This window comes from Anastrepha obliqua, chromosome 2, assembly GCF_027943255.1.
Source record: "Anastrepha obliqua isolate idAnaObli1 chromosome 2, idAnaObli1_1.0, whole genome shotgun sequence".
Taxonomy (NCBI): domain Eukaryota; kingdom Metazoa; phylum Arthropoda; class Insecta; order Diptera; family Tephritidae; genus Anastrepha; species Anastrepha obliqua.
In genome coordinates this window covers 32,513,251-32,538,571 of record NC_072893.1, presented here as the reverse complement: position 1 = coordinate 32,538,571, position 25,321 = coordinate 32,513,251, and the positions used below count along the sequence as shown (strand labels likewise).

General features: G+C 36.5%; 1 protein-coding gene across 10 annotated transcripts in view; it reads left to right on the top strand.

Annotated features, from left to right (window-relative positions):
- The window catches only part of LOC129237078 (cyclic AMP response element-binding protein B), a 54,194-nt gene extending 29,625 nt beyond the window's left edge, over positions 1-24,569 (top strand). For 7 of the 10 annotated variants that reach the window (XM_054871479.1, XM_054871476.1, XM_054871483.1 and 4 more), the window contains exons 2-6: positions 12,873-13,354; positions 13,446-13,616; positions 13,777-13,948; positions 22,438-22,581; positions 22,707-24,569. In XM_054871479.1, the coding sequence (XP_054727454.1) occupies positions 13,145-13,354; positions 13,446-13,616; positions 13,777-13,948; positions 22,438-22,581; positions 22,707-22,915 (906 nt within the window). In that variant the 5' untranslated portion in view covers positions 12,873-13,144 and the 3' untranslated portion in view covers positions 22,916-24,569. The remainder of the gene's footprint in view (positions 1-12,872; positions 13,355-13,445; positions 13,617-13,776; positions 13,949-22,437; positions 22,582-22,706) is intronic. The other 3 variants (XM_054871484.1, XM_054871485.1, XM_054871486.1) reach the window with 3 other exon arrangements.
- Positions 24,570-25,321: the final 752 nt, after the last annotated feature.

Below are 25,321 nucleotides of genomic sequence, written 5' to 3'. Positions count from 1 at the left end.
AGTGCTGATCACATACAACATGAAACCATAATGTGATATCCACCTTCCGCCACAGCTCTGAACTAGGTTGGCGCCAGATAAAAGTATTTCCATCGGAACAAAAAAGATTTAATTTGGTGCGGTCCTTTTATCCTTATCCTTGTATTATTTATCTTTATTATTATTATTTTCGCAAACTGTATTCTGGGCTTTATACGAGATTTGTTCAAAAACATCGGTGAATTTTCAAATTTCGCGAGCTACGTACATTCGACTTTCGATTATTTTTTTTGTATGTATATTGGTACACTCGTCTCGAAGATATGTTCACGGTTTTAGCAATACAGAATGTTAGTTTATTTGTGAGAGGCATAAATAAGGCAAGTGTAGTGCGTGTTCGACAATTTTCGACTATCGAAAAAAATGGAAGTTGCATCAAAATTTGTGTAAAAAATGTAATTAAGTGCTCAAAAACACTAGAAATGTTTGCAGTGGCATACGGTGAGAGTGCACTGAGTACAAAAAAAAATGTTTACAAGTGGTACAAGCTTTTCACAGAAGGTTGAGAAGATGTGAATGACGACGCTCGCTCTAGACGAGCGATGAAAATGTTGAAAAAGTGAAGTAAATTTTTATGAAGAATCGTCGAATCACTATTAGAGAAGTTTCTGAGGATGTCGGCATATCGGTTCGTTCCAAAATTGCCGAATTTTTACCAAAACCAACGTCGCATGAGCATCGCTCAGGAATTGTTGAAACGATGACCCAGATTTGCTTAAAAGGGTCATAACTGGTGGCAAATTACGGGTATATGGTTATGACATCGAAACCAAAGCCCAATCGTCCCAATGGAAAAGTCTAAGAGAGCCAAGAGTCGATAGCAGAAAATCACGGAACACGCAGAACACTTGTCTTATTTATGCCTCTCACAAGCAAAGCAAAATAAACTATATATGTATCTAAAACCGTAAAAATATCTTCGAGACGTAGTAGCTCGCGAATTTTGAAAATTCACCTTATTTTTTGAACAAACCTCGTATATTGCGCACTAAGAAGTACTTTCTTTGGATCTATTATTCCTTGAAAATGTGCATTAGGGAGAAATATTTTAATAGTTCTGGGATTACAAGACTTTCCCAACATCAGCTTTTGTCAACGATGGTGCGCTTATGGTTGAGTCTTACTTGATTTTCCTCAATATGCATCTTTTGTCCACTTTCGTAAAAAATTAATTTGTGGTCTCGCACAATAAGAATTGATTTAGAGAAGCATTTGAAAAATCGATACATTGGCGCCAATAACGGTAAAAGTTCGCACACGAAACAAGCTGTGAGTCCGCTTTACGCAGTATTTTGTTTTTGTTGTAAATATTCTTGAATACAAATTTCTTTGAATTAATTTGTTGGTGATTATAATCAAATAAGAAATATAACACATTTTCTAATCCTTTTTCATCGTCTGATGGAGCTCAACTAATATTTATATTATTTTAGTCTCTTAGTGTCTGTATCCCTTGATACCGTTACCGTACTGCCGAAGCAGAATAATTGATTCTGGCATCCTCTTTTCTTTAAGTTTTTCCTCGACAAAAATCTAGCAAATATTAGAAAAGTATAAGAAGCAAATTTTACAGCTCCAATAATCCAAAAATGCAATGCAACCTCTCAGCCACCAAGGCCACCTATGAACCCCTAGGGGCTCCATGGAAAAAGGGCCAAAAATCACAATTTTATAGATGTATAATTTAATTTAGTTAAATAATTCTATTTTTTTTTATATTTTTACAAAACTCGAATATTCCAAATACTTAAATGAATTTAAAATCGTTTAAATGCTACAATGGCCGTTGTGGACGCGCTTCAGACAATTCTAGTAAAATTTATTGCAGCAACATTATCTACGTTATTTTCGAGCAGAGTTTGCTTCTCCGTAGGCGATAGTGTTTTTGCGCAGAACTCCTTTTCGTAGAGGTATTTTTTGTAAAATTAGTTAATATAAAACAATAAAAGTACTTTTATACAAAAGTGAGGACGTTTAGCAAGGTGTGTATGTGAGGAACATTAATTTTGGTTCATTCATTTCGACGTTCGATAAGCGACATAATATAGGGAATTCAACCCGCAGAATAAATGCGAGAAAAAAAAAAACACCGTAAGAAATATCGATTGTATTGAAAATTATAGAAAGTCACGAGGTGCCTTTAATACATTCAATCCTCTAATTAATACATAGAAAATTTATGTAAGCACATATGAACATACACATATGGCCATATAAATAGGTACGCTGCCTTTATCTAATGATTTCCTTGTGCGCTCGGAAAAATTTAAAGCTATTATTGAAATTTCGTATTTTATATATGGCATCATTGCTTTGTTGAAAGACTCGTTACATTAAGGGGGGAAGCCGGTTTAGGTGGATGAAATTTTGGTGTTTTTCGAGAATTTTTTGAACAAGGAAGGAATAATCAGAAATGTTTCAAACATGGAGGGTATTTTACTCATATTTTTAAGTACACTTTTTCAAGCCATTTCCGCCGGAAATAGTGGCGTTAGAGCGTGTTATCCATGGACGATCGCCATCCGAGTATCTTGTTGGTGGGCATTCCTGAAGTTGCAATTTTTCTCCGTAATCAGCAACAATTTTTTTTTTCGTTAACAACATGTTTCCTAAGAATATGAACCTAATTGTCATAAAATAATATTGAAAATTACATATCTTTGAGGCGCTTGAACACAATGTAATTTTTTCATACCATATTTTTTCATCTATTTTGCCTAAAAAAAATATTTTTAATGATAATATAATCCCAAAATTAGGTTCATATGGATTAGCATTGAATAAAAAATACTCCGAAAAAAATTTATAACGATTGGTCTATAACTTTTTGAGCTAGAGTGACCACCAGTTGAAAAAAAGTAGTTTCGAGAAAAACGTCGTTCTAACTAACGTGCGCCATGGTGCGGAACCGACGGGCAGTCACTTAAGTGCTCATAGAATCGGGAATAATGCGAATTTCGCTTTAAAATTTTTACCACATATTCTTGAGTAGTTATACTAATAATTTATGCAATAAAAAAAGTCGATTTTTTATAAGTCTAAACTGTTCCCCCCTTAAGTTGCGTTATTTGTTGTACAGGAGCTCTTCTTTTCGCCAAGAGTGACGAATAGATGAAGTAACTGGTAGAAATGAACATATGTTGGCAACGCGGGAAGGGAGCTGCCTTAGTGCAGTGTAATGAGCTATAGCCATAGAGAGCGGGGAAATGGCGAATAGAAAAGGCCTACAGATTCGATTATTTTCATAAAGTGTAATTTTGCGTGACCACTAAAAAAGGTACTTTGCGGATAACTCTTGCATTTTATTTTTAACATAAGGAGCGGAGGCTAGTTGTTAATTTTCGAAAACCAAAGAAATCGTACAAATGCATCGTTGAGTCACTTGGACGGTACAAAAATTATCTTGTAAGTTCCCTTAAGTGCAAAAAATCCACAGAGCGACGTGGTGGCAGAAAGAAATCGACTTGCACTACTGATAATATAATAATATCGACTTGCACTCTTGCCAAGAGGGATCCTTTTGAGTCATCAAATGCCATTGCAGCTGAAATCAGCAAAGCAGTATCAGCGAGAACTGTGCGGCGACGATTGTACAACATGAATCTACCAGGAAGAATGGCTCGTAAAGTTGTTCTGTTGAAACAAGCAAATTTAAGAAAGTGGAAAATTTTGCTCAAGGGCACAAGTAAGTTATGGTGTGGACCAGAGCATATAAAAAAATGGTATAAAATACTTTGGAGCAATGAAACAAAAATAAATTTATTTGGAAATGATGCTGGGCGAAATGTCAGACGTCCTAAAGGACAAGTATTCTCACCGGGGCTAACAAAAAAAAAAAAAATGGTGGCGGTAACATAATGATTTGAGGATGCTTTTCTTGGTATGAAGTATGGAGTACGACCTATTGACCTCGTAACCATTAAAATGCACAAATTACACAAGAAGTGATGCTACCATTTGGAGAATATGCCACTTGGGTTGCTTTTTATGCAAGATATTAACCCAAAACACTCCTTAATGTTAGTTAGTATTGCACGTGAATGATTTTTCAAAATAATGTTAAAGTTATGGGTTGGCCAAGCTAGTCAACCGACCTTAACCCCATTGAAAATCGTTGGAGAGGTTTGAGGTTTAAAGAGACGAAGCAGGAAGGAAACATTCAAAACTAAGAGGATTTTTGGCAACAAATGAAAGTACTATGGTATTCTACTCCCACAGAAATCTGCCGTGAGTTGATAATATCTGCCAATCATGCCAAATCGAATAAAAAAATTTATTGACATTCATGGTGGTCACATCGGTTATTGATTAAACTTCTATCATTTAAACAGCTTTTTTAGTGAAATCGCTGAGTTCTTTTGTATCGTATCTATTTCTATTTCGTACCTATTTTAATGATCAGTATTTCTTTTTTGTTACTATTGCCATTAGTTTAAGTTTTAAAGATCCTTGAATTATTATTTATATTTGTTCTATTAATCGGTGAAATAAAAACCACATACAATTGAATATCTTAAACTTGAGAAACTTTAACGTATTTTCCGTATGAACGTGGAACTATTTTAATGACCATATGTGTATGTACATAAATATACATGTGTGTATGTACATAAGTGAGCTGTCCTAAGAGCAAACGTGATAAGCAATGCTGATTGCTGCTGATGACGACATCCGCCAACTATTGGATTTATGTATTTTGTTTAGGCATTTTTTTAATCAAAAATAAACATTCTTAATAAAATACCACATTTTACGTATTCACACACCTAAAAAGGTTAAACACGTCAGTTATGATTTTTGCTTGTTTTGTTTTCGTCTGTGTGGTGATCGACATTCATTTCTATGAAGTTGTGAATGTTTGTGCTACATAAACGCAGTGTTGATGACGTGTCTGTTGCGATGGCGAACGAAGATAGCATGTACACATACGTATGTATGTATGCATTGATCAATGACTTCGAAATTAATCCGAGAAGTTTTATGCACACATACAGTGGCTCACAGAAGTATTTTGCAAAGTTACTTGTATGCACAAATTTAAAATTTTGTATGCACTAAGTATTCGAACATATTAATTTAAATGCGTAATTGTATTATTGAACATTGGTAAGGAATTAACTACAGCTCAAAAAAAAAAAATTATTTTATATCTTCACAACGAAGGCAAGTCTACGAAATATGTACATTTGTAATATATTTAGTCGATGTCGCCAAACGATCGAAAACGTAATAAAACGGTGTACAGAACGCCTTAGTTTAGAAAATATAACGCGTGTTGGTCGTCGAAAGTTGCTAACAGTGAGAGAAGAGCGTCAAACATTGAAAGAAAATCGCGAAAACCCACATTTATCAGCCCCAAAAATCAATGACAAGTTAAAGACAACCCTTCACATTCAAGTATCCTATGAGACAGTGCGCAGAGTACTCAGATGTAATAATATTCACGGTCGTGCAGCACGGAAAAGGCCACTCATTTCAAAAGTAAATAAGGAAAAGCGGCTTTTATTCGCCAACACATATAAAACAAAAAATTTTGAGTTTTGGAAAACCGATATCTTTAATGATGAAAGCAAATATAATATTTTTGGACCGGACGGACGTCGTATAGTATGGCGGAAGCCGAATCAAGAGCTGCGAATCAAAAATATTAAATCCACTGTTAAGCACGGTGGCGGTTCCGTTATGGTGTGGGGTTGTATGTCGGCTCACGGAGTTGGAAAACTAGTCTTTATAGATGGAACGATGGATAAACATCTTTATTTGTCCATTCTCAAAGACAACTTACATTCCAGTGCAGAAAAAATGGGTATGTCAACCAACGAGCTTTTGTTTGAACACGACAATTATCCTAAACATACAGCTCATGATGTTAAAATGTGAATACTTTTTAACACAAAACATTTGCCAACACCTCCCCAAAGTCCCGATATAAACCCCATAGCAAATCTTTGGGCCTATCTCGAAGACAGAGTGCGTGAACACAAAATTTCGTCAAAAGGTGACCTAAAATCTGTTTTGCTCGAAGAATGGGAAAAAATACCAACTGAATTTTGTCGAAGGCTGATAGAATCCATGCCAAGACACTTGGAAGCGGTTTCCAAAAATAATGGTTATCATACCAAATATTGAATTAATAGAAACTAGTATATTTATAGGTACATCACCTAGTCAAAAGCAAAATACTTTTGTGAGCAATGAATTCTGATTTTTTTACGTTTGCATTAGAACATATTTGTTTTTGTTTTTTTTAAGTTTTAACACATTATTTATGTAGCATTAAGATTTATATTTAAGAACTTATAAAATAATAAAAATAATAATTTAAAAAAAAATACAAAACTTCAAGGGTGAACTTAATCGTCTTCTTATGCAAAATACTTTTGTGAGCCACTGTACATACCACGTATGCGTGTAGATATGTACATACGCTCGCATATATTTCGAGCCGGCATCATTCATAGCACTTGCGTCTTACGCCAGCTTAGGTTCGCGACCAACTTACTCAATACATACATATATACATATGCACATTGCCTCCACATCGTCACCGCATTTATTTCGCTTCATTGTAATTTATAATTGTTTTCATTTAAGTTGTGATGTGTTGCAGTTTGGCGCTCTTTACGTACATATACAGTATCGGACAAAACATTTACAACTGCAATGCAGCCTTCAATTTATTTTTTGTCATAATCTCATTCTTCACTCAATTGCAATTCAATTTCACGCTATGGATACTAGAGCATCTGAGTAATATTTTCCAAAAAATCTTTTCAAGATCCTTTCCTTTTTGTAGCTGTATTTAACAAAAAAAATTAAATTATCTGGCAACTATGAGCGACAAAACAATTGCAACCTAGTGAGCTTAGCTATATAACGGTAAAAATGCTTGAGCTTGGTTTTGTTTTCTAACTGTTCTGAGTTTAGTTTAATCGTGTCAATTTGTGAACATCAGTTTTGTGCAGAATTTGTAGCGATAACACAATTTTTTTTGTAAAGTTGAGTTAAATGAAGTAATGGCTCGAAATAAGTTCGGTGAAGTATTACGCGCGCGTGTTGTAGATGAATATAACAAAGGAATGACCCAGAAAGATATATCCTTAAAATATAATATTCATAAGTCATCAATTTCTCGAATTATTGCGAACTTTATAAAAAACAAAACTATCGCGGTGGTGCATCGAGGAGGCCGACACAGAAAAACGGATGAAAGAACTGACAAACTGATAGCGAGAGAGGTAAAAAAATATCCATTTAGAAGTGCCCCCCAATTGGTAAAGGAGTTTGGGTTACCAATCAGCTCAAAAACTGCCAGTCGTCGCCTGGCTGAAGCTGATTTACGGACGTACCGACCAGCAAAGAAGCCGCTTATTAGTAAGCGTAACCAACAAAAACGATTGCAGTTCGCAAGGGATCACATAGATTGGCTATTAAGCAAGTGGAAAGCTGTTCTTTTCAGCGACGAATTCAAATTTAATTTGGTCGGAAGTGATGGCGTATCCTACGTTCGACGCCCACGTAACAAGCGTCTTCAAAAATCATACTGTGTAAAGACTGTTAAGCATAGTGCTTACATTATGGTCTGGGGATGCTTTTCTGCTGCTGGTTTGGGACCACTCCATCGTATTATTATGGGCATAATGGACATTATGGAATCGGTAATGCTGCCACATGCTGAGTGGGAAATACCCTTGAAGTGGGTCTTCCAACAGGATAATGACCCGAAGCATACGGTGAAGGTCCTGAAATCATGGTTCCAGAGGAATAAAGCGGACGTAATGGAGTGGCCCCCACAATCCGCAGATCTTGACCTCATAGAAAACCTATGGGAAATAGTAAAAAAGAGAATTGATCGGGCTAATGTGGCAAATACTGACCAATTTTTTCAAAGAGTCCTGGAGGCATGGAGAAATATACCACAAACGATAGTTGACAATTTGATAGCTTCAATTCCGAGACGATGCAGAGCTGTTATTCAGAGCAATGGTTTTGCCACGAAATACTAAGTTTAATAAAAATAGTTTACTGATTTCCTTTAGTTGCAATTGTTTTGTCTTATTAGATACAGGTGTTGGACAAATTTGATTTTTAAATTTAAGATATGAACTGTTGAATTTGAATAAATTTGATTTATTTACGTAAATCAACATCTTTTATTACAAATAAAGTGAAATTAACAGGTTCCAAACAAATAACGGCTGAGCAATCGAAAGTTTTCATTGCCCACATTTTAGTTGCAAATGTTTCGTCCGATACTGTATATGCACATAAATATATTCATTCATTCAAGCATACTTTGGCATTCGTTATTCTTGGCGCAATATTTTTTCGGTTGTTCGGTGAAATGCGATGAACTTCCAGTTCTGCTACTGTGATTGGCGTCGCAGTCGCAACTTGGTTGCCACTAATCACTACTTACGTATGTACATATACATACATATTCACTTTACGCGTACGAATATTCGTTATGAATTCGAAATCACTCTGCCTCTGTAGCTGTTCGCACAACTGACGGTCTGACTCGCACTCGTCGTATCTGCCCATTATGACGTTGTTTTCGGTATATGGTGGCTGCGACGGTGTGGCTGGTTTTACTGCCTGATGATCGGTAAGAATGGCGCGCTGTGACTCATATAGTGGTTTGTTCAAGTATCTCAATTCCAATGCAGCCACAGGCAACTACTATGTTTTGTTTTCGTTTTTCTGTTTATCTCTGGCCATTTTGGTGTTTTCATTTTTTGCCCTTTCCATATGTGCAATATGTGTACGTACATATGTATGTGTTTGTGAACATATGTGTTTTCATATTGTAGTTATTAGTTATTATTGCTAGCGAGTTTATCTTTATCAAGTGAGTGCATTGTGGGCTGCTTTAATACGACTAAATGCTACGTAGGAACTACTATTTGGCCAGTTGGTTTCGCAGTGCCTGACTGTGTTCTTAGTGAACTTACTCTTAAACGTACCTACTTACATATATCAAGTGAAGGAAACGAATCTGTATGAAAGTTTGCGTGAATTTGAAAAGTATTTGCGATTGAATGAAATAATTGCACAAGTTGAGTATAATATTTAAATTTTCTATTTCGTATTGTTTGGCGGCCGCATATATATATAGATATCCAGTTTTTGGTAATGCTAATGGTTGTATGGGTTAGGCTAAGGCTTTTATGCACTGCGACCAGATTGATCTATTGTGCACCCGTAAATGCTTAATTTTAATTAATTAGTATTGCGGGCCCGTTTTTAACATCTCGCTGATTTGCACCCACGCCCTGATGGAAGAGAAGGACAATGCAACCAAAGTTTCCTTCTATGAGCGCTTGGAACATTCCTATGAGCGCTGTCCACGCCACGACATAAAAATCGTGCTTGGCGACTTCAACGCCAGGGTGGGCAAGAAGGGAATTTTTGGTCCCACAGTCGGAAAATTTAGCCTGCACAACGAAACATCCGGTAACGGACAGAGGCTGGTCGACTTCGCCGGGGCCCGAAACATAGTAGTCTGCAGCACCAGATTCCAGCATAAGAAGATACACCAAGCTACCTGGCTGTCTCTTGATCGAAAAACGCGAAACCAAATCGATCATGTTGTGATAGATGGACGACAAGCTTCTAGTATTTTAGATGTACGTACGATCCGAGGACCCAACACCGACTGGATCATTACTTTGTTGCGGCCAAACTACGCACACGCCTCTGTGCAACAAAAAACGTACATCTAATTACGCAAAGAATGTTCAACATCGAAAAGCTGCAATCACAACAGACAGCCAGAAAATTCGCCACTTGATTCTCACTCCTGCTCTCAGAGAGTATTGCCCAACAAACCGGCATGCACGAGCAATGGAGCAAGCTTCCCCGTGAAACTCGTGTAACACTGGCACAACTACGTTCTGGATACTGTAGCAGGTTAAACTCCTACATATCCAGAATCGACCCCGACATTTCAAACACATGTCCGGCATGTGAATGTACCCCGCACGACACTAACCACATCTTCACATGCCCCCTAAAACCGACTCATCTAACACCGCTCTCCCTCTGGACCCAACCTGTCGAAACAGCATGTTTCCTGGGCCTACTCAAGATGAGCTAGACGAAGATGACCCGTGATATGCCCTACACTGACAGGGCTACCATTACTGTTAAAACAACAACAACAAAACAATGGAGCAACCTTTCTCGTTCTCTACGTACCGCCACCGAAGAAGAAATCGGATTCCGGTGAGCCCGAAAAAACAGTTGTCACGACGCGGAATGTCATGCTGCCACAGAAAGAAAAGATGCTGCCTATAGAGCCCCGCTGCGATCGGTCGCACCGCGAGGCATGTGGGATCGCTACCGAGAGCTAAGAAAGGAAGAGAAACGTATTAACCAACAGAAGGAACGAGAGGCCAATAGGAACAACGGCCTAAAATTTTACAAGAAAGTTCGGCGGCTTACAGAAGGTTTCAAGACCTGGGCGTGTTCCTGTAAGAACAAAGATGGCGATCTGTTGACTGACATCCAGAGCATACTTAAATTATGGAGGGAACACTTCTCGAACCTCCCGACGGACTGCCGGCTGAGCTATTCAAACATGGCGGCGAGGAGCTGTTAAGGTGCATGCATCAGCTTCTGTGCAAAATATGGTCGGATGAAAGCATGCCCGCCGATTGGAATTTAAGTGTGCTGTGCCCAATCCATAAGACGGGTGATCCTGCAACCTGTGCCAATTATCTCGGGATTAGATTTCTAAATATCGCCTATCAGGTTCTAGCGAGCGTATTGGGTGAAAGGCTGAAGCCCACCAACAACCAACTGATTGGACCTTATCAGTGTGGCTTTAGGCCTGGAAAGTCTACCATCGACCAAATATTTACAATACGCCAAATCTTGGAAAAAACCCATGAAAGGAGAATCGACACACATCATCTTTTCGTCGACTTCAAAGCTGCATTCGACAGTACGGAAAGGAATTATCTGTATGCCGCGATGTCTGAATTTGGTAACCCCACAAAACTAATACGGCTTTGCAAGATGACGTTGCTCAACACCAGCAGCGCTGTGAGAATTGGGAAGGACCTCTCCGAGCCGTTTGATACCAAACGAGGTTTCAACCAGGGTGACTCGCTGTCGTGTGACTTCTTTAACCTGATGTTAGAGAGGATCGTACGAGGCGCAGAACTTAATCGCTCGGGCACAATATTTTATAAGAACGTACAATTGTTGGCTTATGCCGATGATATTGACATCATCGCCCTTAACAACCGCACTGTTAGTTCTGCCTTTTCCAAGCTGGATAAAGAGGCAAAGCGAATGGGTCTAGTGGGGAACGAGGACAAAACGACGTACCTCCTGTCATCAAATAAACAGTTGGCGCATTTGCGTATCGGCACCCACGTCACTGTTGACAGTTATGATTTCGAGGTTGTAAAAGACTTCGTTTATTTAGGAACCAGCATTAACACCGATAACAATGTCAGCCTTGCAATCCAACGTAGAATCTCTCTTGCCAACAAGTGCTACTTTGGACTAAGTAGGCATTTGAGCAATAAAGTGCTCTCTCGACGAACAAAACTAACACCCTACAAGGCTCCCATCATACCCATCCCAACGTATAACGCAGAAGCTAGGACGATGACAATATCCGATGAGGCGTCCCTTAGAATGTTTGAGAGGAATATTCTGTGGCAGATTTTTGGATCTTTGTATGTTAGCGAAAGCGGGTATAGTAGGCGCTGGAAGAATGAGCATTACGAGGACATAGACATGGCACAGCGAATAAAAATCTAGCCATTTTGTTGAAAGGGGCATGTCGGCCGAATGGAACACAAGCGCTCCGGCTCTGAAAGTATTCTATGCGGTACCAGCTGGTGGTAGCAGAGAAGGAGGAAGGTATCTTCTGTGTTAATATAGAAAGATCAGGTGTGTGGTTCTACGAATTCTGGTTAAAAAGTGTTCCTATTATTTTAAGCACAGGTGTAAGTGTCGTTTCAACTCTTTTCCTCGTTCTGTTGAGGTCACAGAAATCTTAGCTTATTTCATAAATTTTCGTACTGTTTTTTTTTTCATAAAAACGTTATAATGTATCTGTTTTATTTGAACCCCCGCGAATTAGAAGCTGAGGTCTATATTGTATTCCTACGTTTATATAGTAAAATATTGTAACTATACTATTTTTGTCATTTTTAAGCTTTAAATAGTTTTATAATTATTCATATTGTTCGCCCCATAACATATTCTTTGTAATTTATTTAGTTTTAAAATGCAATATTAATGCAATCGGAAGCGATTGCAGGTCATAAAACGAAATTTTTTCATAAGGGTAGTCGTTTATGGCATCTCATCTCATAGGTACCGTTTAATAAAGTACCATTGGTGGTACACGCCGTCCCATGAAGCAATCTTGTGCGGGCCACCGCTGGTACACGCCGCCTCATGAAGGAATCTTGTGCGAGCCACCGGTGGTACGCGCCGGCGTGAACGTGTTAAACATGAATTTATATTGTTTGCCTTAACAAAATTATAAGTAAAAAAAAGGATACAACGGTAGAACCTGCCTGTATTTGATGTGAATAATCTGCTCAACTTCGCAATGAAGTGAGAAAACTGCAGAAGTATTTTGGTCTCGACCCAAGCACAGTCGTTTGTAGAGGTACATGAGAAAAAGAATAGCGGCTCCTTCCATTTTGTATCCTATGATAAATTTTGAATTTCATAAAAAAATCTAAATCAAGTTATTGACAGTCGAGTAGAAGCAACTGCTCATATTACACTTTGGTGCTTGCGATTTTTTTGAAGCATCCGATTTTTTCCCAAACTCAAAGTATTTTCTTTTTTTATTTCAGCTCTTGGATACAATATCATCATCACCACTGTCTTATTCGCTTGCTTAAATACCTGCTGTTATACCATAGAACATTGGGAACATCCAAATCAAAGAAATTAAAAACCACACCAAAGGACGATATTAGTCAGCCGCAACCATTAATAGTTTTGCTTTTCGTAGTAGCGTCAATACTACAATTTCGCATCTTTTTGGGTTGCCCTCATAACAAAAAAAATTGTCAAGCTGAAGCAATTGTCGCAAGACGTGACGGTGCTGTTGAAAATTAAAAAAATGAACAGCATCGGTGAGGAGAACGGCAACTCGAGCAACATTGAGGAAGGTCACAATTTGACGACTAGCTCAACGCAGCACCAAAGCAACAACTCCTCGAATTCAACCGCCGGCAATAGTGTAGCAACATCGTCAACAGCGAATGTGGCCACAGTGTTGACTACAACTGCGAATGCACAATATCCATTAGCGCCAGTACACAATCTACAGGTACCTTGAATATATTCACATCAAATTTACGTATTTCTTTCATTAAAAAGCTGTTATATTTCCATAAAATTGCCTTGTGTCATACCATCAGCAAATGCAGTCTGTAATTCAGGCAGCCAATCAGTCGTCAGTCATTCAAACAGCCGCCACAAATGCGATGCCTGTGGTATCGCCGGCGGCGACAGGGCCCAAGGGTGTGCTATATGTGAATAAACCGCCAAGTACAACGGTCATACACACAACATCAGGCAGTGGTGTACAAGTGAGTGTAATATGTGGAAATGAAACTAATTATTGAATACCAAGAAAAAAAAACTACTTAAAATTCTATTACTTTTTCTGTTCCTTCTGTTTTGATGTATATATTTACGAATTGGCGTGACTCTTATGACAAAATAATATCAACCTTATTACTGACTTAGCTCCCTCCAAATTTTCAATGTAAGATCAAACCCGAACCAATTACACAACACCTCGATACCAATAGTGAGGACAGTCTCACCGATGACGATTCACCGCAGCGACGAATAGAGCTTACACGAAGACCATCGTATCATAAAATTTTCACCGAAATTAGTGGACCTGATATAACAGGTAAACAACGAAAAATAGACCTAATGTATATGTATTTATGTACAAGTCACAATTATTTCTCCTATAAATACATAGATATGCGCATATTTATTATATTGTACTCTATGTTAACTTACTTCTTTGTTCATACACAACAAGTTTATGCCATACTAACGATTTCAGTCGAAATCATCATACGGAAACTATACGAAAAAATTTGTATAATATTTGCATAATTTTTTACATTGATGTTTTTTTGTAAATTCATAAAATTACATTGTGTCCTGCACGATTGGCATATATATACATTAACACTTATATTGCTATACATACATTCATACATAAATGTCAATGTAAATTTTGAAAAACTCATCCATCCAAAATCCGGTTATTAATTGTAAAATGCCAGTTTTAACGTACAGATAGAAATATACTTATAAATATGGCGCGTATATCCTTTCGCTTGATGTTTGGTGGGGGCTTCTGCTCCAATTTTGGTGCGTTTTGATAGATTAAAATTGCAGAGCCTAGAGTTTCCTGTGACCTCCGAATGGCATGTGGTTTTTATGAGAAACCTTTTCATGGCAGAGTCATTGCCTGACGAGAGGCGACCACAATTAGGAAAACTTTTTCTTCAAGCGCCAAATGAATGGCTTAAACTCGGATTTGGCTTATTATAAATAGTTCTAAGGAAAACCATTAAATATTATAAAGAGGTAGGATAAAGAAAAATTTAAGGTTTAATAGCTACAAGGAATTAGATGAAAAATACACAATTGTAACAGCACAAAACATTCCCATTTTTTTTTGTTTTTTATTTTTTAGAGAATGATGCTGAAGTGAATTTTTGGTCGGATAAACATGTATCCGTCTCCTTTCAGTTATATAGAATCGACTAACACTCTTAAGCTTCCTTTCATTTGAATGTGACGCTTCTTTGAAAGACGTTGATTACACAGGCCAACAAAATCTCGCTTTGTTACAGCTTTTAAAACGGCTATGGGTGTTTCTTGAAGGGTTTTTTATGCTGACAACGAATATGACCTTGAAAATGCTCCAGCACGTCAGGATTTTTGGCAATTTGAGGTTAAAAAGTCAAAAAAGGCAGATTTTGGCCATTTTTGATAATTTTTTTTGGGATAGAAATTTTTTCTTTTCAATTTTCGACGAAAAGGTTGCATAGTACAACTCTTTAGCTTTAAAACCCATTTTTTTAAATTATTGTACGATGTTTTAAAAAAAAGTTATGACATTTTGAAATTAACAGTTTCAGTTACGTATACGTTGGGTATAACGTCTATTGGCGTAACTGAAACTGTTAATTTCAAAATGTCATAACTTTTTTTTAAAAAATCGTACAATAATTTAAAAAAATGGGTTTTAAAGTTAAAGAGTTGTACTATGCGACCTTTTTGTCGAAAATTGAAAAAAAAAAATTTTCTATCCCAAAACAAATTATCAAAAATGGCCAAAATCTGCATTTTTTGACTTTTTAACCTCAAATTGCCAAAAATCCTGACGTGCTGGAGCATTTTCAAGGTCATATTCGTTTTCAGCATAAAAAAAACCTTAAAACCTTAGTTAAAATTATCGAAAAAGTTTTTTGGTTGTTGGCCTGTGTTATTAGCTATAGGCTCAAATTTTTTGAGAATGTCCTACGAATGAGTTTTACTGAGCGACTGAAAATAGCAAGAAACCCCGCATACTCCCATTTAAATCTACGGGCATCTTACTCCCGACATATGCAAAGAACATTAAATTCGATGACTGAACAATTGTTCTTCTTCTTTAGTGGCGCGATAACCGCTTACGTGATTTTGGCCGAGTTTAACACAGCGCGCCAGTCGTTTCTCATGCTAACCGGCGCCAATTGGACACACCAAGTGAAGCCAAGTCATTCTCCACCTGATCTTTCCAACGCAGAGGAGGCCTTCCTCTTCCTCTGCTACCACCAGTTAGTACCACATCGAGTACTTTCAGGGCCGGAGCGTTTGTATCCGTGAACAATTCCTACTGTAAATAACTCTAAGTTACTAAGGGCAACTTTTGACAGTTGGTGGCAACCTTTAAGAAGATCTCTAAACTATGCAGCGTCAATTTGGACGCCCCCGCTAGTTGTTGTCGTAGTAACTTCTCACAAATATATAGGGAATGATGCTGGAAGGACAACCTAAGCACTTACCATAACATTTGTCATATATACTTAAATGTATTGTTGTCCAGCTATTTAGTAAAGTTACGCCTTTTAAGTTGCATATTCAGGATAGTTTGTAGGAATATATTAAAATGCACAGACAAATAAGAGCAGAAGCTTCACACTTTAACATCTGCCAAAGATTTCAGCGCCAGATTTTCATACAGTCTGAGATTTACTAAGCTAAAAAAGTATTAGAAAACTGGTTATTGTTTATGTGGCAATGAATAGATAATATTTGACTTTATATAACTAAATTGAAAACATGATGAAACCAAAGAGTTTTTTTTTTGCATGAATCGCTTAACTGTTGACGTATGTAAATGTAGTGCAGGATCTTTTAAGTTCGAGTTCCTTTTTTATCAGCAGTAACACCTCGATGGCGATATTAAGCACAAAATCTATACAATTTACCAAAATGAGCTCGAGTTCGTTTGAAAGCCGTATAAAATTCATTAAAATCCGCTACAAAAATGGGGGATCTTTGAAAGGAAAGCATTAAAAGAAATAAAAAACCGGCCGGGAATATAAGCAACGGAAAAGCGATATCGAGATGTGTTAACGAAGTTTATTTTAGAATAGGTATTATCAAGAGTATGGATATTGATGGTCGCCGTAGCCGAATGGATTGATGCGTGACTACCATTCGCAATTCAGAGGGAGCGTAGATTCGAATCTCGGAGAAACACCAAAATGAAGGAAAAGTTGTTTTTAATAGCGGTCGCTTCTCGGCAGGCAATGGCAAACCTCCGAGTGTATTTCTGCCATGAAAAAGCTGCTCATAAAAAATATCTGCCGTTCGGAGTCGGCTTGAAACTGTAAGTCCCTCCATTTGTGGAACAACATCAAGACGCACGTCACAAATAGAAGGAGGAGCTCGGCCAAACACCCAGAAAGGGTGTACGCGCCAATTATGTATGTCCGAATGTGGTTTCACCCAGACGTCCAAAATTGTCCATTTTAACCGCTTTGTTTGATGAACGTGATTTGTATAAATAACATAACATTCAGCCCGAAATACTCGAGATAAAGTCCAAATGTCATCGAAAATATTAGTTTGCGGAAAAAGAAATCCATTATTTTTGCGTAAAATTTTTGCGCAAATGGTTTTAAACTGTTTTATGACCGATCTTTAGCTCCTAGGCGATGCTACGTCTGCTAACATACCGGTCAACTTCGATTATTTCTGTGATTTCATCGACATTATCGATATTTTCTTTAACATCAAAAATGCCTGAATGGAATCGCCGAAACCAAAATTGCACGTAATTGCACAATTTCAGCGGTCTGGCTTGCATTTTCGCCTTTAGCAAAGAAAAACTGTAAAATGTACCGAATTTTCCCTTTGTTGACTTCCAACTGAATGGAACAAACAGCAAAAGAAATTTTATAGTGTGAAATGTTACCTTGACAATGAGCATAAACTTTAAATTGTTTGATGGATACTTTACGAGATTATCATTCATAAATTGTAGGATGTGGTCAAATAATGAGTCTCCTCCCCATTCAAAATATGTGCTTCAATTGAATTTAAGGGGTTTTCTTCAAATATCGAAGAACGTATTTTGCCGCCTGCATGTGCTCTGTATGCGGATGTGAGTTATATTGAGATACTATCTAACGTATAATTGTATAGGTCTATGAATAAGTTCGTGCGGTTTTTTTTCGAAATTTGAATTTCGGATCATTCCCATGGCTTTTAAACGTTTGGAAATGGTTGATTGATCAACTCCCAAAGTTTTTGCAACCTCTTCTTGCGTTTGAGCCGGATCTTGATCGAGCAATTCCTCCAATTCGGTATCCATGAACTTTGGCGGCGCGGCCAAAATCACCACTTTTAAAGCGTGCAAACCACTTCTGGCACGTTCGCTCAGCTAGAGCATGCTCACCATAAACTTCCACCAAGATACGATGACTTTCGGCTGCTTTTTTCTTCATATTAAAGAATTCCCCGCAAAAACACATTATTTGGCACGAAATTCGACATTTTCAAGTGTGGTAAAAATATTGTTGTTTACGCTTCAAATAAAAAACTTATACTGACGTTTGTGCCTTACGACAGTAGCTCTCCAATGAATGTTTGGAAATGTGGATCGATGGAATAATAATCAAGTTACGCCATCTGTTGTAAAACCGCACGAACTTATCCATAGATTACAAGTATAAAGTTCCATGTAAGTGAAGTACAAGAGAGTAGGATTGGTTTGCAGAGTTGCATTTAGAATTCAACAGAATTTAAAAAAGAAACTCGAACTTGAAATACTCTGCATTCTGATTGAAACACTACATACAATTTTTTTATACACTTTGCCAAATTAGTTTTATTTTATATTTTTACATTTAAAATAAATAAAATAATGATTATAAAACTAACACAAAATTCATTTGTGTGTTTATGTATTATTGTATTATATTGTATTGCAATATAAGTGAGTTACTATCTATTGTATACTGCGTGACTTGCATCATCATCATCCTAGTCATCGCTAAATCCACCAGCGCTGCCTACCTTTTTGCTCGTACCGTACGTCACGATCATCACAATCGCCAACATCACTACGAATTCGCAAAAAATAAAACATATTCCATGATCATCATGTTCGCATTCGTGTAACAAACATACATTCTCACAAATACTTGTGCATTTGTATGTGTGTGCGTTAATGTATTTTAGTGTCATCTCGTCATCATTTTATCACCACAATCTTATTCATATAAGCATTTGCATTGCTCAACCTCACTGGGTCATCATACACCATTATTTATGCAGTAAAATTTTCTTTTTAAATATTTATTTTTATATCTTGTAAATATTATATTTCTTATTAATTACACACTACAGTAAATATTAGTAACCATATCATCATAGGCTGTTATCATGGCTATGCATTTTTCATCCCACTTTGAGTGGGTCAGTCATCTTTAAAAATTCTTTTAGCGCTTGTTTATTTGTTTGTATGTATGTTTGTGATTTCATTGTACATACAACTGAAGAGAAGAGAGCTCACTGTAGTCAAACACAACAGAAAAAACATACGAATTTGTTGTCGGCCTAATCCTAATGCTGCTGACTTTGCAAAGTCTCTTTCACGTAAACGAAATTTTTACCAGACGCGTAAACTATTCTAAACAAACACAACACAGACAAACGATGGAAGTCGATAGATGATACGTGCGTTTTTTTAATGTTTTTTAAAACTTTTTTCAATATAAAACAAACATAAACAACTTTTTATTGGAATTTATGTCGATGCATTTTGGTGAAAAAAATCATGAATGTTATTTATGCTTTATTATAATATTCCTTCAACTGATTTCGCACATCTTTTCAATTTTACGACGAAAACGAGAATTTGCAAAAATAGTTAGTTGATTCCTTTCAATCATTATCGTTGGTGCATAAATGCATGTGGACGGGTATTTTTTTTCTCAGTCCGTTATTAAAAATTTGGTTGATAAATTTGAGTCGACTGGTGCGGTACATAATGAACATACAACACCAATGCGTGTTCGCCCGGGTCGTTCAACTGAAAATCGCCAATCAAGCCGCCAGACACTTCGACCTTAAAGATCTTTTGTGTTCTACTACTCTGTGTATAAGTAGTTAATACTAGTCCTATTGACCGGAACTACTACCATTAAATGTATTTTTTTTATTATTCCTTGATAAATTATACATTTAGATGGTATGGGGGTGGGGTTATTCACAGAGGTGTATATTGCGGAAACTTCCCTGATTAAATTTATTACATCAGTTTATGTATATTTAATCTAGATGTTCCCAGCCTAAGGCAGGGATGTTGTTGGCCTGGTTGAAAGCCACATTTTTTCAGTAATTTTCGCCTTGCAGACAAATTTCAGTATATCTGTAACGGAAGCACTCGTGATTTTATTCGGATCCATTTGATCTCGATGAAAGATGTGCAGTTTTGTATTTGCCAGCTCAGAATAATCTATGGAAACCGTTATGCTGCAATATGCGCCAATTGTTGTGGAATCAGTCTTCTTAATATTGCGTGCGAGTATGTACAAGTTTTACTATCGACAAATTTTGGCTATTTACTTACTAATTTTTAAATCTAAATTTATACAATAAAAATATAGTTCATACTGTAAACCAGGTTTGACTGTCGCAGCAAAATTGTAAGAATAATTTCTACTGTCACGTCACCGGGTACTCGACAGTAAGTTCTGCCCGCTTCTTTAACACGTAATTACACATTCGTCCAATTAGTCGTTGTTCCGAGGGCAATCAAGTAACATAAGCAGTGGTTGCGTTGATTTTTTTTCGTATATCACCACCGCAATCTCAGTTCTTTCGTAAACAAATCGATGTCATAACCGCGCTTAGATCAGCCAATCAGCTGATTCCTTTAAAATCGCTGAGAGACGGTTAGCGGGCTGCTGTGTGTCACACCTCTGCATTCTGTACATCGTGATTTTTTACTACGTAAGCAATTGAGAAGCAATTCTCTGCCGGCGAACAAATTACGCTTTGTAAGCTTCTCATTGTGCCCGTCCTGTTGAAACAAAAAACTTTTTTTGGTTAATCTTTTTCAAATTATTTTGTAATAGTGTGTTTTTTTAATCATTTTAAATAAATAAAAGTACCGTCAAACATTAAGTAATTTAATAAATATATTTTGTCAAATATTTAATATTAACCCTTTTGCATCATTCGTAATAATCCGCGAAGAGAGAGGAGCTTCTCTTATCACCAAGAGCGAAGAGTCCGTGCGAACAAAAGCTCTCTCTTATCACCAAGAACGGAATAATCCGCAATAAATTTTTTTTGGTTAAAGTTTGAGCGAAATAGATAATTTTAGTAATCCTGTAACATTCTTTTTCATCGGAACAAACAGTGAAAGTCTTGCCGACGCAAGGTATTATTTGAGTACATCACCCATTTCGAGCGGTGATGCAGAAGGGTTAATCGCTAATAGAATATATCTACACAGTCTTGAACACAACTACAAGCGAGAGTGGCCTAATATGCATATTTAGGCGTAGCGAGCAGAGAGAAGAGAGAGCGTGCAGTCAACGCTGCACTGTTAAATTTTTCAAATGTACTTGCTTCTTTTTAACATTAAACAGTATCGGCATATCTTGATTATTGCGGTCAGTTATTTCATAAAAATTGGCTTCGTTTCTTTTGGGAAGCCAACGCATTGCATACTACCTTATTTGTAACACAACATTTTTTTTTAAATCACTTTATATTTGAATAAGACACTGAAATGGCATTGTGTGATAACAACAAAATTTAACATTCTCTTCATTGTACCATTTTACGTCTCGTTGCATCTCTATATTTTGCCTAATACCGCTCTCGTCTCACACTCTCTCTTCTCTAAGAAGCACAATTACTATTAGATATGCGCTCATTTTTTGTCAATGTTGGTCTATTACTCTTTGTAATTAAACTCTGTTTCAATGATAATGAAAATGAAAAGCGTTAAAAATGCCTGTCCTTGTTTCTTCATATATGAGTAAATATATGTTTGTATGTACTACGTCTCTCTAATCGCCACGCCTATCATACTACTACTCTCTCTCTCTCCCTCTTTCGCTTGTCTCCCATAATATCTCTATTTTTGTCTCTGTCTTTGTCTGTCATGTGTGTGTTTTGCGCTCTGTAAATTCTTTGTGAATTCAACTTATTGCCTATTGCTGAAATCGATAAATTTGCTGTCATCACCGCATCGAATGTAACCATTCACTAAATATCGAAATGTTCAATTCAACCAATTCTAAACAAACAACCTATATTCATAGGAAAGCACTAACATTAAATTTAAGGCTTTTTTAAACATACTGCATACTCTCATAAACGTACCTAAAACAATAAAAATCTTCATATGTAATGTGCAATACATACAATTCATAAATTCGTGTATATAGGTTTGCACAAAAAGTGTTAGAATCGTTTTTTTTATGTCAGTCAGTAAGTTAATAATTTGTTATTGATCTTATTCTCGCCTTTTCAAAAAATCCTACTCCAACACTTCAACTTCGCCTCTTCTCAACTCTCGATGCAATATCCAACCCTGTACAATCAAATTCTGCAATCATGACTATGCGACATGTTGCTACTTTTCAACAATTCCCGACACTCTTTGATTGCCAAACACACACAAATAAAAATATCGAATGCGAAAATGTGATTTGAAATAAAACGAATTACTGGCGATGATGAAATCGGTATAATTAATTGATTTTCACTACATTTATCGATTGTGCTGAAAATGATTATTTATCTGAAATAAACTGAACTGAACCGAACTGATCTGATCGTATGTGATAACGAACAATAAAGGTGGAGCGACTTTGCAAATGTCAGATACTGGTGGATTACCTACGTTACCGGGCACGGTGGGCAGTACAAGTGGCACACTAATACAATTGCCGCCGGACAACGCGCCAACATTTTACATACCTCATAGGATTCCATATAATACTAGTAAAGAACGTTTCCAATTATTCGTATAATATACAATCGTTTGTTTTTGTAATGATCGTTGCACGATCTTTATTGAACATTTTTAAAGTAAATGAAACATTTTTTCTTGTTCTTGCTTTCTACAGATAATAGTGGCATAGCTGAAGATCAAACGCGAAAGCGAGAGATACGTTTACAGAAAAATCGTGAGGCAGCGCGCGAGTGTCGGCGTAAAAAGAAGGAATACATAAAGTGCCTGGAAAATCGTGTGGCGGTGCTTGAGAACCAAAATAAAGCGCTCATTGAAGAATTGAAGTCACTCAAAGAGCTCTATTGTCAAACGAAGATCGATTGAGAAAGGCAGGAGGACGACGAGGACGACCATGCGGTTGAGGCGAAGGTGGCGGCTTCGGCTGATTATGAAGACAACGACGACGGCAATGTCGATAAAATTGAGGCAGTAAGTGCAGGGAATTTGGCTGTTGCTGCGACCATAGGAACTGATAACTTTGAAACTGTTGTTGCCAGAGGAATTATTAATCTCAATCCAATAGTTGAAACGGAAGGACTTACTACTGAGAATACTACAATACTTGATGGGTTAACTTATGTTGACGACGATGATAGCAACCTTTACGAGGAGGATGCTGCATCGGAAAGTGTTAAAGTTGAAGAAAATGATCCAGCCAATAATTGTCAAATGCAAGTGGTGCATCTGGAAACCACTTCGTCTACAGCGGCAACAGCAACAACAACAACTATTGTGCGTCGCCTTGTAGTTGCGAATGTGAATGCTGCCGCTGCCACTGCCGTGAATGCCACCGCCGCCACCGTTGTTTTTGTGCCCGCTAGACCTCCCACAAATTGTTAACCTGATTCGGCGAAGAATTAGCATTGCACTAATTTTTCGACTGAACTAATTTTTTGAAGAAAAAAAAAAACAAAAAACAAAAACAAACAAAAAATGCAAGAATGGAAAAGTGAAAAGGAGAAAATACTTTTTTGTAATTAAATTTATATATCTTTCTATTTAAAATTAGATGAGATATAAGATAAGAATAGGTGCATTTTAGTTGTGTAAATGCTATTCAACTTCATGTGTAATGATGTGTAATGGAATTTGTGGAAATTGCAAACGGCAGTCAAAATGTAAAAGGCCGTGGTGATTTTCGCAAAAACCTTAAGTGAATGGACCCACTACAAAGTGAAAGCAAAAATAATTTGCATCAAATGTTTTAAATACAATTTTAAATTTAAAATGAATTTGTTTCTAAGTTTGTATGCTACTGTACTATAGATGATGATGAGGAGTGTGGAAAGGAGTAGCAAATGCTTTTGATACCTTGGCTCCGTAGAAAATTATGAAATGAGAAAACATATTGGAAGTTAAGTAATAGAAAATAAAACTGAAGTTAAGGTTAAAATAAAAACTAAATGACGAAAACATTTCGAAACTTAAATATCAAATAAAAGTTGTAAATTATACTTAAATTGTTTAATAGTGCACATTTCTTTTTATGTGTATTTATATATTTGTGAGAAAAGAGAGTAAAAGTTAGAAAAAAAAAAAACAACGCAAAGGACGAAACCGAAATCATCACCAGCAAACGAGGCAGAATCGCAGTAGTTAGTCCTCCGATTTTCCTCGCTTATGTGGTAAAATAGTAAGGACCATTTTTTCGTGCGAGTTTATAACTAAGCTCAACCCGATAAGACTCAACTTGAAAACTTAGTTTAACTGCAAACCAGGTTGAAACATGCACTGAAAAACTGATCCTAAATCTATTTGTTGCTTGCAAGGTATATTACATTATATTTTGAAGCCAACAATAATTTATATGCTTATTTTTTAATTTAATTTCGTTTACAAATGTAAATCACTACACCATAATTCATTACAAAAGCTCTTTGTTATTACTGTCTTTAGTTTAATTAATTTAAATAAAAAAGATGTGCCGAAAAGGGGCATGAATCAGAGTCAAAAGAAAATTGGAAAACTTTTTTTTAAATAGATGTGTTTTTTTGTACAATATATGTATGTATATTTGTGAAAATGCGGGCAAATCGTGTAATTTATAGGTCGCATTGAACAAGAGAAAAGGGGGCTTTGCGCAAATTAAAGGGTGATCAATTTAGAGGTGTCGGATTTTAAATTAAAATAAAATAACGAAAATTCAAATTCATTGGGATATCTTCATTATTTTTGTATAGAACCATTCATGACATTTATTTTTTCAAGACAAGCCCTTTTAAATACGGGCATGAAAAAAATTATGTATTTAGTTTGACAGTATTCACGCGTGATCTGTTTAAAAAAAAATAACTCCTATTGGTAAAAGTAGCTCCAATTTGATCACTCTTTACATAAGATTCCTTTTGAGACCAATTCGTTTCTTCGGTGGTGAATGGTGTGTTCGCGTGCTTTATTACAAGGTTTATTGATTTACATAGATGCTGCTTTATTTTTTTTTAATTTCGGGCGTTTATAAATTTTTTATGTTAACCCTTAGCGGCCGAAAGGCCCCACTACGGGGCATGAAAAAAATTCAGTTTTCATTTCATTTATTTATCATCGCTGTAGTTTTCTCTAACAAATATTGCAACTTTGTACATCTCTGGTTTGTTGATCATATAAAATTATAAATCAAGTAAATATATTGAATTCATATCTAAATAAATCAGTTTAAATGTTTAGTTCAAGTTTTCATCCTCATAAACGTTTTAGAACTTCACCTAATTTTCCGTCGTCTTATGGGCGAGT